The sequence below is a fragment of the Crocodylus porosus genome, unplaced genomic scaffold, assembly GCF_001723895.1.
Source record: "Crocodylus porosus isolate Cpor-Errol unplaced genomic scaffold, CroPor_comp1, whole genome shotgun sequence".
In the NCBI taxonomy this organism is placed as follows: domain Eukaryota; kingdom Metazoa; phylum Chordata; order Crocodylia; family Crocodylidae; genus Crocodylus; species Crocodylus porosus.
Genome location: NW_017728938.1, coordinates 3,154,493 through 3,165,503, shown reverse-complemented (window position 1 = coordinate 3,165,503; position 11,011 = coordinate 3,154,493). Strand labels below are relative to the sequence as shown.

Below are 11,011 nucleotides of genomic sequence, written 5' to 3'. Positions count from 1 at the left end.
CAGCAGGCAGCTTGTCCTCACCCCACGCAGAAATCCAGAGGGGCCACATGCCCCCCACGCCCCCCACAGGGGTGAGCACAGCCTCTCCTGGGGGTGAACCCCCTCCCTGCCATACTCCTTGGACAAGCTGCCTAAAGCTCTGCTCCACTACCAGTGGGGGCACATTCACTGCCCTGCCTTGGCAGCGCATGCCCCTGTCCCAGTCCCACTTCCTCCCTTCCCAAGGGAGCCTTAATATGCCCCTGCCCTACCCTCCACCCCTTCCCTCCCACAGACTTATTGGCTGGACGCTGCTCTCCAGCTGGCTGTGCTGCATATCAGATCAGAATCAGCCGATATGGCTGATTAATAATCAGCCATTGGTATCAGCCAAAAAAAATCTTTATTGGTGCACCCTTATAGTTCAGTGCTGGCTCAGGTGTCTCCGTTTTCCACTGCAGTCACAGTAGCATGCCCTATGTCTGCCAAACTCCAGCTCTTCAAAGCTTCGGCTCAGTATGGCAAGTGTGGGGAGTCTAGTCTAACACCCCCTACTTGTCTATGTAGTCCTGGAAGGAGTGACGGATGGCAGGTTGCACTCTGCTATTCCCAGGAGAATCCTATTTTGCACAGGCATTAAGCTTCCTAGCCTGAGACTTACTGGCTAGTTTTCCTACTAAACTCACTGCTGGAAATAGAGATGTGGGAAGAATACAGGGAAAGATTCTTCTTCTAGATTCCTCTGCCCTTTTTAATGGATGGGCACTTAGTTTGTATCTGTTGTGGGCAGCACTGCTCTTGCTGACTGCTGTTGGCGGTACTGGGCTGTACACAAACCTGCCTGATATATTTCTGCCAACTGTGAAATTTCCAAGCTGGTCTCTAAATCTAAAATTTGGAGGCTGAAGCATTTGGCCTGTAAACATAAAATTGCCAGAGCTGATAACTTAGTTGGCAAAGCCCATTTGGAAGCAGGAGGAGGGTGTGCTGAAAATGTGTCATCCGAGTGTTTGCCAAGAGGGATATTTGCGGTTGCTCTGCCAGGAACAGCTCTGTAATCCATTCCACCCAGCACAGTCACACTCATAAACTGCAGCCACGGTCACAGGCAAGGACTCCAGCACAAGCACACATGCATGTCTGAGGATAGCAGTCACTTCCATTGCTATGTGATCCAGGCCAGGATGCAGGGCAACCCTTTGTGGTGATATCCAGCAACACAGCTTAAGACAGTCTGGATACCACAAAGAGCAACAAAGTCTCTTTAGATCCAACTGATACCCCAGGTCCTCTCTGCAAAGACTGAATCCAGACCTGAAGTACAGCCCTTGCCCACTTGAGCTGAAAGTGTAATTCGTTCAGCAGGGCTAGTCATGATTGTGGAGGGGAGGGACAACATGGTTAGCCAGTATGTGATGGCTCACTCCCAGCTGCGCCTTCCCAAGTGAAGCCTGTCCTGTATCAATTCCCTGTAGAGGCCACTGGTACATATATAACAGTTATCCCCACCAGATATTAATGGTTATTGAACCTTGGGACTTCAGAATAGGCATTTTCTGCTTCAGCTTGCAACGCAACTGTTAGTTAATAACAGGAGTAGATTCTTACCCTCCCAGTGAGTTGTAGTTATAGCAGAATCCCTTTGCTTCCTAATAGCATGAGACAGTACTGAACAAAAGCTCCCTTGGGTTCACATGCAGCTGTGGACACCCAGCCTGCACGCAGCTGCTCAGCGGAAGGGTGGAATGGGGAGAGGCTCACCTAGGCTGGGCTGGGGTTTCCATCTCTTTCTCCGTTTAGCAGCTGATTTTCATGCAACCCTTTGCCCTTCTTCCTCTGGCAGGTTAGAGAAGCTGCGGCACCAACTCATGCCCATGTACAACTTTGACCCCACAGAAGAACAGGATGAGCTGGAGCAAGAGCTACTGGAGCACGGGCGAGATGCTGCATCTTTGCAGGCCTCACAGAGCAAGGCAGGCATTGTCTACAGAAGACATTGTACATTGTCTACAGTCATGTGGCTCTTCTCTTCTCCAGTCTGTGCAGCGATGAGTGGTGGTTCTGTTCTCATGACTGGCACATGCATTGTATTTACTGTAGGATAATGCCCTTTCTGTGAGGCTGTGTTGATCAGGCCATGCAGGAGCTTGGGTGGGCTTCTCTAACCCATGTGACTCCCTTGAAGTTGGGAGGTGTGAGCAGCTTGGAGGGTCAATGGGGCAAGTGCCTGTCATTACTGGGTAGCGGTGGGAGAAAATTACGCAGAATCTTGTCTGCTAGGAGGCTGGGAGGTTTCAGCAGTTTACTGGAGGTTTCAGCAGTTTACTGGATAGGTTTACTATAGCTCGTTTCTGGAGATGCCAAAAGGTCTGAGGAGGTTATTGGATAGAGTTGACCTTGGATGGGGGGGGTGTTAACAGACAGAGATCCCCAAATGCATGAGGGTGGCATATTTGGCTCACACCAAAGGACCTAACTATTTATAAACTACACATAAGGAACCTAACCCCATTCTTTGTCCACAAGTCAGCTGTGGTACAAGCATATCTTAGCACAGGCCTTGTTGTGGGAGGAGCAGTCTTCAATGTATTTATTACCATAGCTGTTTTTTCTTGGCACTAGCTCCAAAGGGCACAAGATCAAAGCTTGAATTGAAGAACTATGATAACTTGTGTCTCAACTTGGCTAGCTAGGGTCCATGTCTCTAGACCAGCTGAGTACTGGGGCCAATGTGGCCTAGACAGAAGAAAGGGAAGTAAGTTTCATCTTTTGCTCAAGTGAGAAGGGTTTGTGGATTTGTATCCACAAGACATGAGTTGTACCGTCCTGGCTGCCATGAAGCTCTGAGTGGCTGTGACGTGCAACCTCACTGACAAATCCACTAACTAGTTAATAAAGTGCTTAGACCCAAGTGGGTTTGTCAGTTCTGTTCTGTTTCTGCTGGTGTAGTCCTAGCAGCCTTCAGAGAGCTCCATGCCAGTCTGCCAAGCGCACCAGGAGGTGGAAGAAGTGGGAAGGGGGCTTCCTCGTATGGCCTTTGGCAAGTTTCACAGCATTTTCTGTTTTCTTTGTGGAAAAGAGTTCTTCTAAAATGCAGAGCCTGCAGGGACAGCTGGAACAGGTATGTCTCCCAGCCAACAAGGTGATTGCAGCTCCTCTGTAGAGCAGACATTGCTCCTTTCTTACATCTTCCTCAAGTGCTCCATGCAGCCTGTGGCGCTCTTCCCTGTGAACCTTTTTCTTGGGGGCAGGGAGTTACTTTGTAGGCCTGTCAGTTTTCATGCACATACATTTCACTTAATATTTTTAACTCATCTGTAGCAGATTTGAAAGAAACAGGAAATACAAACAAGTTGTAATGCCAAAGGCTTTTTCTCAAGGCAACTTTCTCCCTTCACCCATTGAAGCACAACTGTGAGATGTAGCAGTAAACTGTTGTTGTGCAGGTGGGAAACCCTAGAGCTATCAAGTAAACAGTAGTGATGTTTGCTGTTCTTTCTTCTCCTTCAGAGAGTTGCCATGGTAAATCCTTCTTCAAGAATTAACAGGGATAAACACAGGGTAGAGACAGAGATGAACTAGAAAACTTGATTCAATTCATGGAGACTTTAGATGCAGGGTTTTGGTGGCACCAGTGCATGAATAAAGGCCAAGGATGAGAACTGGCCCAAAGTCTTGATTCAGGTACCAACTCACTTCCCCCAAAACATGGGGTGTCTGTTCAGACCTGGCTCAACTTGGGAGCTACAAGGGATGGAGGGTAAGGCAAAGAAGACTTGTGTTCATTTTAGATGACTTTAGACTCTTGCATAACTTACTTTTGGTTGTAGTACAGTTTGTGGGTGGGTGTGGGCTTGTATGCACATGCCCACATGTGCTGGGGTTGATTTTTAGTCATAGAGGATTGTGTATTGAATATTTTGATTATCATGAATCAGAAAGTAATATGTAAAGGAGGAGTTCTGACTACATGCAGTGCGTGTAGGGGCAAACATTAAATGCATGGATTATGCATAAGGGGTGCATCTACACATGTAATTAATTTGAAACAAATAATGGCATCTGTTGCATTGGCATTTATTGCTCCCAGGCATACCATTTGAACATGTGCCCAGGACTGCAGCACACTGAGCCAGGTCAGAGCAGCCCCAGCTGGCAGGGGACCCAGGGCATCAGCCTGCTAGCCCAGGGCTGCTACAACCCAACTCAGTGTGCTGCATATGGGTTGGCTGGGGTACAAGGGTGCTCCAGCATGGGGCTAGCCAGCAAGCAGCCCCTGCACTGAAGCCCTCATGCCCCAGCCAGCCACATCAGTGTCTACATGTGCGCTGCTGCACACACACAAAAAGTCTCCACAGCACAATAGTACTTATAGTACTACCCTGCTGCAGAGTTTATTAGTTTCCTGTGGCCTAATATGGGCATATGTGTAGACATTGAGATATTTACTGTGGAGCTAATTGGTCAACTGCAGTAAACATCTTGTATAGATGCACCCAAGATGCATAAAAATGACTCATCTAAGTAACACATGGAGAAGATCACCACAAACCATCCAGCCTCAGACTAGTGCATCTCTGCTATTTAGTAGGACTCCCTGGATCTCCATGGAGGCACTCCAGAAGGACTCTCTGGATCCCCATAGAGTCTCTTGCCCCACAGCTACCGTTGAAATGAGAATGGCTATTTTAACTGTTTAAAATAACAAGGGAATCAATCCAACATGGAAGGCAGTTTTGCACATAGTTGATTCCATGGGACCACTGAGGGAAGAGTCTTTTAGTTTTGCAACATTTAAGCGACAGTCCTGTACATATGAACTTCTACATAAAGGATCGATAAAGTGAGGCAATAAGACTCACAAAGGGTACAGGAGATAGAAAGCATTACACGTTGCTAATCCATGCAGGCCTGGATAAGCTACACCAGGGGTCAGCAAAGTATGGCCCGTGGGCTGACTCTGGTCTGTGAAGCCTTTGGATACAGCCTGCAGAGCTGTGGTTTTGGTAACAGTCAGCCTCAGGATGGATGGGGGAGCAGGGCTCTACCTATTCTGCACTGCAGCTGGGTGCCTGGACTTATGTGGGAGGGAGGCACTATATTGTTCCACAGCCTCACACAGGGAGAAACAGCAGAGGTGGTCAGGTCCTAGTACCTGCACTCCTTAGACCCAAACTGGGTCATTCTGGCTCCCCAAACCCTGATCTAGATCCAAGGGTCCAGGATATGGCTCCTGTGACTTCAATATCTGGCTAAATATATATTTGTGTCTGCGGCAGGACACTGTTGGTGCCTGCCACTTTAGGGCTGGGTCAGGCATCTAGCAGGTGCTTGATGGCAGCAGCCATTTTGAGAACCTAGAATATAAAGGCTGCAGTCTCTTGCTACCAGCCCAGGCAGAAATATTGCCTAGTTGAGCTGCAGCAGAAACAACCTTGGAGATAAGGGCAGGAACTTATGGGGATGGTTTGGAAGCTCCTGGTCCTCAGCATGACCTAAAACTGTACCCTGTCAGGGAAGGGTGGCTTGGTAGGGCTCCTAGTGGTGTGTGAGCCCCCAGGGAATGCCAAGCCAGTTATGACCCTGGTGAAAGGTGGGTAGGGGTGCCTTAACCCCAGCCCCCACATCCTAGTGGGGTAACCTGGCAAGGAGGTCGGCAGGACCGAAGGGAGTCCAGAGGGGGGCAAGGTGCCCAGAGCAAATGGGGACAAGGAACTCAGAGTTTGGCAAGGGGCATGGAGCCTAGTGATAGGTAAGGAGCCCAGAGGGTTGGAGCCACAACTGTGTGTGAGGGACGTGGAGCCCAGTGAGAGAGGCCAGAGTTAGGGGCTGGGATATGGTTACAACATGTGGATGGCATCTGCGAGGCTTGGGCTGCAGTATAGGGGAGGAACAGAGCCACAGATACCGCCTGTAGTATCGGGGCAGTAACAGGCAGTCTCCTGCATTATACCAACAGTTTATGGAAACAACAAAGTCGTGACAGACAAATCTGGGCAGATTGCCCAAAAGAAATAGGTCAGTCCGGCATGAGATCTGGCCCTGAGCTTGCCCCCTGTTACAGTGTCACACTCGTTAATCACAGTTTTTCTAACCAGTATAACCCAGGGATGTCAAACTTGTCTGGCCTTGTGGGCTGAATGAGTAGCACAGGCCCTCTTCACAAGCCAGATCAGGCCCACAGGCCTCCTCTCCTCCTCTTCTTCCTCCTGTCTCTCCCCCTCCCACAGCATACCTGATCTGGTGATTGCTCCATCCAGTCTAAGACCCATGCTGTGTGATGGGCAAATCCTGGAGCAGCTAGAATATGCACCCCATGAAGCGTAGTGGCCACCCCACTTGGACTGCATTGCATGTGGTACCCACCCCAGCACCCCTGGGACTGTGCCGCGTATAGTACCTACTCCAGCCAGTCTGGGACCTGCACTGCACACTGCACCTACAAACACTGTGCAGTGTGGGTCCCAGACCAGCTAGAGTAGGTACCATATGCAGCATGTGTCCCAGAGTGGGTGCCATGTCTGGTACAGTGTCCACTATGTGAAGTGTGGCTGTTGTTCTGGTCAGACCATCACACATGATGCCCATTCTAGCCACTCCGGGATCCATGTTCCAAGCCATGCTCCTAGATATGCCATTAGTTCAAGAATGCTGGGGGAGAGGAATGGGGAATGGGAAGGGAGGGAAGGGAAAAGAAGGCAACTGGCCCCATGCCACTGGCATCCACTGAGCCCCTTGTGAGTCTGATCAAACCCAAGGGCAGCACTGGTGGCCCAGATGGTGGGGCTCTGTGGGCGAGATGCAGCCCATAGGCCTTATGTTTTACCCTCCTGGCACGACCCTTGTGAGGGGATGAATCCATGTATGATACCTTGCAGCATATCCCACCTTTCTCTGCTTCCTTGCAGATTCTTCTGACAAACCAAGGAGCCCTCCAGAGACCCAGCCGTCTTGTGTTTACAGATGTTGCTAATGCCATCAATGCATGAACAATACCGGCCCCTGCTTTGGGATTGTGCTGAGATTGGACAGGATATAGCCAAAGAACCAACCAATTAATAACTTACTACAAGCATGGGTGACATCACTGAGCCCAGCTGATTGCCCCATTGGTTTGTGTTGCACCTGGGGAGAAAGTGCAGGGCACTGAACCCACTTCAGGAAGCAAATACTTGATGGTGGCTGCAGCAGTTGTTGATGCATCCATTGCCCCTTGAAAGTCCTGAACTGCTATGCCCAGATCTCAGGGGTGATGGCAGTAGGCACTCTCTAAGTTGTGTGCTAATGGAGATGCAAATGTTCAGAGATGAGTTGGTCTCTGAACAAATTAATTTGAACCGAATACAGGGGTGGGGGGAGGGGTGTATATGTTCAGAAGGGTTCTCCCATTGGCTTTGTGTCATAACATCCCCGGAAGAGTCCTGCAGTATGACACTAGCATCTCCCCACCAGTGGCCTGCAGAGGCAGCAGCTTTCAGAGATGCTTGAGGGATGGCAGAGTCCCCTTGAGCCGGGAGCTAGGGCAGCCTGCTAGACAGCATCCATGAGCATGCAATACTATCCCCAGGGGTGAAGATTGTCCCCCTTGCTTTTAGCACCACCCTTGGGCCAAGGGAGTTGTTCATAAACATATACAGAGGGTGGTGTCAAAGACTTTCAGCCTGGCCTTTACTGGCTATAAAGGTGAACTGAAGGCTTTGGAAAAATAATTGATTGATTAAATGTCAAAAGAGAAAATGGTTCAATGTCCTAAATCAGTGATGCGGCAAGGCTGCAGGGGGACCCGTTCAGCTACTAGAGGCCAAGAGCTCTTATATCTGCCTGCAAAACCACCTCTTGCTGAGACACTGATTGATGCACCATAGGGCAACTGGGGGGGAAGGGGCAGTAGGTCAGCTGCCGCAGATTTCACATTTTTGGACAGGCACAAATATAGCCACCACAGCAGTGGTAGCTGAATGCACCACTCCAATCCGCACTGCAGCAGCCTGGGTGCTGCCCTGTGCATTGCAAGTGCCCTGGGCTTCAACCTGTCCTACTAAGCCTGTGTTGATGCTGAAACACCACAGTGCCTGAATGATTAAAATGGATACTGATATTATCCCATCCACTCCTCTACTTTGGCTGAGAAAAGCCCCTTCAAAGCCAAGTCTTGAGGGGGAAACAGAATCCTTTTTTGAGGAGAAATATAGGTACATAGGCTTAAAATTAAACATTAATACACCTCCATCAGTAGTTACTGAAAATCTAAGCATTATTTATGTACCCACCAGAAGCTGCATTTAAGGTTCTTTGCATCTGGTACTGAAGCAGGCAACTCTCTGCCATGTGTCCAGCAGAATACTCCACTTTAAGAAATGGCACTGCATCCACTGATGCAGAAGTGCAAGTTCAGACTTGGGTCTTGGTGGGCAAAAACAGTCCTTCAGTTCATCTTTAATGCTGAAGCACCTCTCCTGCTGCAGTGCCTTCAGCTGATACCAGAAGGGAAGAATGCCAAAGATAGAACCTACGGGCTGAAGCAGTGTCATGGATCATGATGCAGCTATGCTGCTTTGGACACCTTAGCTTTGGGTAGTACAGAATGGGTGATCTCATATGCAAGCATTCGGGCAGTCACCAAGAGGAAGTGCAATTAGACAAGCAGCCAGTAGGGGAATGCCAGCAGTGAGCGGCAGGCCATGTATGGTGTTGCGATAGTTTTACAGAGGTCCATGTAGAGGAATACCGTATCTCTGAAGCACAGCTATTTGGCACAAGATAGGGCTGTGCAAAGAAACCCCAGCTAGCTCTAAATGAGTTAGTTTAGGTACTGGAGGGAGCATGAGCCACACTGTACTCTATCCAGGCTAATTACCCCTTTACCCATGTTCTTCAAGATGTCCAAATCTTAAGGCAATCACCCCATCTTCTCTTTCCCTTCCCAGCTATGAAACTGCAGTGGGACTCTGAGGAAGCCTAGAAAATACGTGTGCAGCTACCTATTCATCATATGCTGACCTCTGTGCCTCCTTCCACCTGCTGGGTAAAAGTCCCATTTAATATATTCATGGAAGAGGTAGACTTAAATTTCCAAACGAGTGCGTTCCTTTGGGTTACTCTGGGTATATGCACCAAATCCAGCTGTTCCATATATGCAGTGCTGGCATAGATGCATCAGCACTGTCCAGGTACTGATCCTCTACTGGGTTTTCTGGCATGCATGCCTTTGTCAGCCAGACCTGGATTTTATCTGTGAGCTCAGCTAGGAAGAGAACCTGCTCCAGGGCTCAGAGTAAGAAGCTCACTTTTTGCAGTGGCAGCCACAATTTGAATGTGTTCCTAGAAAGGATCATTGTGCAAGGAGACATGGGCTGGAAAAGGGTCTAACAATTTGGGTTCTCAACATAACTGCACCAGTTGGAGTCTGCCAGCCAGTTTACACTCCCTCAAATTATTAGTTTGTATTTTGCCCCCTTTTGCAAGTGCTAAGACCTGCTTATCTGCCTACTTCTATAGTGCTGTCTTGTGAGAAGTCCTTATAGAAACATCTCACCCATCCTTACCAGCATTGCTCACCTCACTGAGGCATTGCGGGATCAGACCTTCCCCCCTCCCTCCCCAATTTTCCCTTTATAGTTAAAAGCTTGAGGACTTGAGGATCCTGTTTGCACCTGTGGGTCTTTGGCTGCTCTTGGAAAAGGACCTCAGCATACAGCCAGACAACACAACTGGAATCATGAGAAGGCAACCCAGCGCCTCAGCTCTAAGCTACTTGGAGTGAGAGCACTAATAAGGGATTGCTGATGACTTGGGGGTGGGGGTGTGAAAACAGTGGGCTAGAGCATCAGCTGGTGTAACTTGGCCTAGCTCCACTGGCCTCAATGGAGAGTGTGCACGTGGCTTCAGAAAATCTACTCCAAGTTATATAACTTGAAGAGCTGAACCAGATACATCACAGCATGCAGCCACCAGAGATCTAATATCATTTTCAGTCAGGTCAGGAGTAGTAGCCAGCAGCTGCACCAGAGTCCTCCCAGGTAGACTTCAGCTTCAGCTGCAAGGAAGCTTTGATGCTTTTAGGACTACAATATTCTGCAGTTCAAAAAAAACAAAACTAAATAAAATTGGAGTGATGGGGCAAAAAACTAACAATTTTGAAAGAATGATTATCAAAAACATGGCATTTTAAATGACTATGGAAAAAGGCAGCACACTGTGAGATGCTCAGAACCCAAATCCTTGCCCCACTCAGGCAATTGCAAGCTCTAGGCCAGGGGTGTCAACCTTACCTGACCCCGCTGACCAGAGGAGTGGGGCAGGGCTGGGCCATGGATCAGATGGGGCCCATAGACCCCTTCTCCAGCCCTCTTCCCCTCAGGAACATATCTGATCTGGTGGCTGCTCCATCTGGTCTGGGACTTGCACTGACAGCACACATAGCAACCCTGGTTAAACTGCACTGCTTGCGGTACCCACTCCAGTGGCTCTAATACTGTGCCACATTGCAGATCCAGTCCAGGATTCATGTTGCATGGTGTCTGAAAGCACTGGGTGCATCATCCTGGACTGGCTGGAGTGGGTATCGCATGTGGCATGTCTCAGAGCGGGTACCACATACAGCACAGTCCAGCTGGGGCAGCCACCATACACAGCGCAGCTGCTGCTTCAGCCATACTGCACAGCATGCAGTGCCTGTTCCAGCCACTCTGGGATCTACGGGGCACAGAGTGTGGGTCCCAGACTGGCTGAAGCCACTGTTGGAACAAGTATGCTGGGGGAGTGGGAGAGAGTTGTGTCCTGCACCTAACCTGCAGACTGGCCCCATACCATGTGTGGGTCTGATCAGACCCAAGGGCACCACTGCAGGGTATGGATGGTGGGGCTTTGTGGGCCAAATCCAGCTTGTGTGCTATTTGTTTGATGCCCCTGCTTTAGGCCAAAGCATCTGCCTGCCATTCATCTGGTATACAACACACGTTGTCTGCCCTGTGATATTACTAAGGTACATATTAATAATATGCACAGGCATACCCCGGAGATATTGCGGGTT

At 49.3% G+C, this 11,011-nt stretch overlaps 1 protein-coding gene across 2 annotated transcripts in view; it reads left to right on the top strand.

Annotated features, from left to right (window-relative positions):
- Positions 1-7,329, top strand: part of CUNH3orf18 (chromosome unknown C3orf18 homolog) — a 21,458-nt gene extending 14,129 nt beyond the window's left edge. The window contains exons 3-4 of one of the 2 annotated variants that reach the window (XM_019547477.1): positions 1,823-1,952; positions 6,888-7,329. In XM_019547477.1, the coding sequence (XP_019403022.1) occupies positions 1,823-1,952; positions 6,888-6,968 (211 nt within the window). In that variant the 3' untranslated portion in view covers positions 6,969-7,329. The remainder of the gene's footprint in view (positions 1-1,822; positions 1,953-6,887) is intronic. The other variant, XM_019547476.1, reaches the window with a different exon arrangement.
- The last annotated feature ends 3,682 nt before the right edge of the window (positions 7,330-11,011 follow it).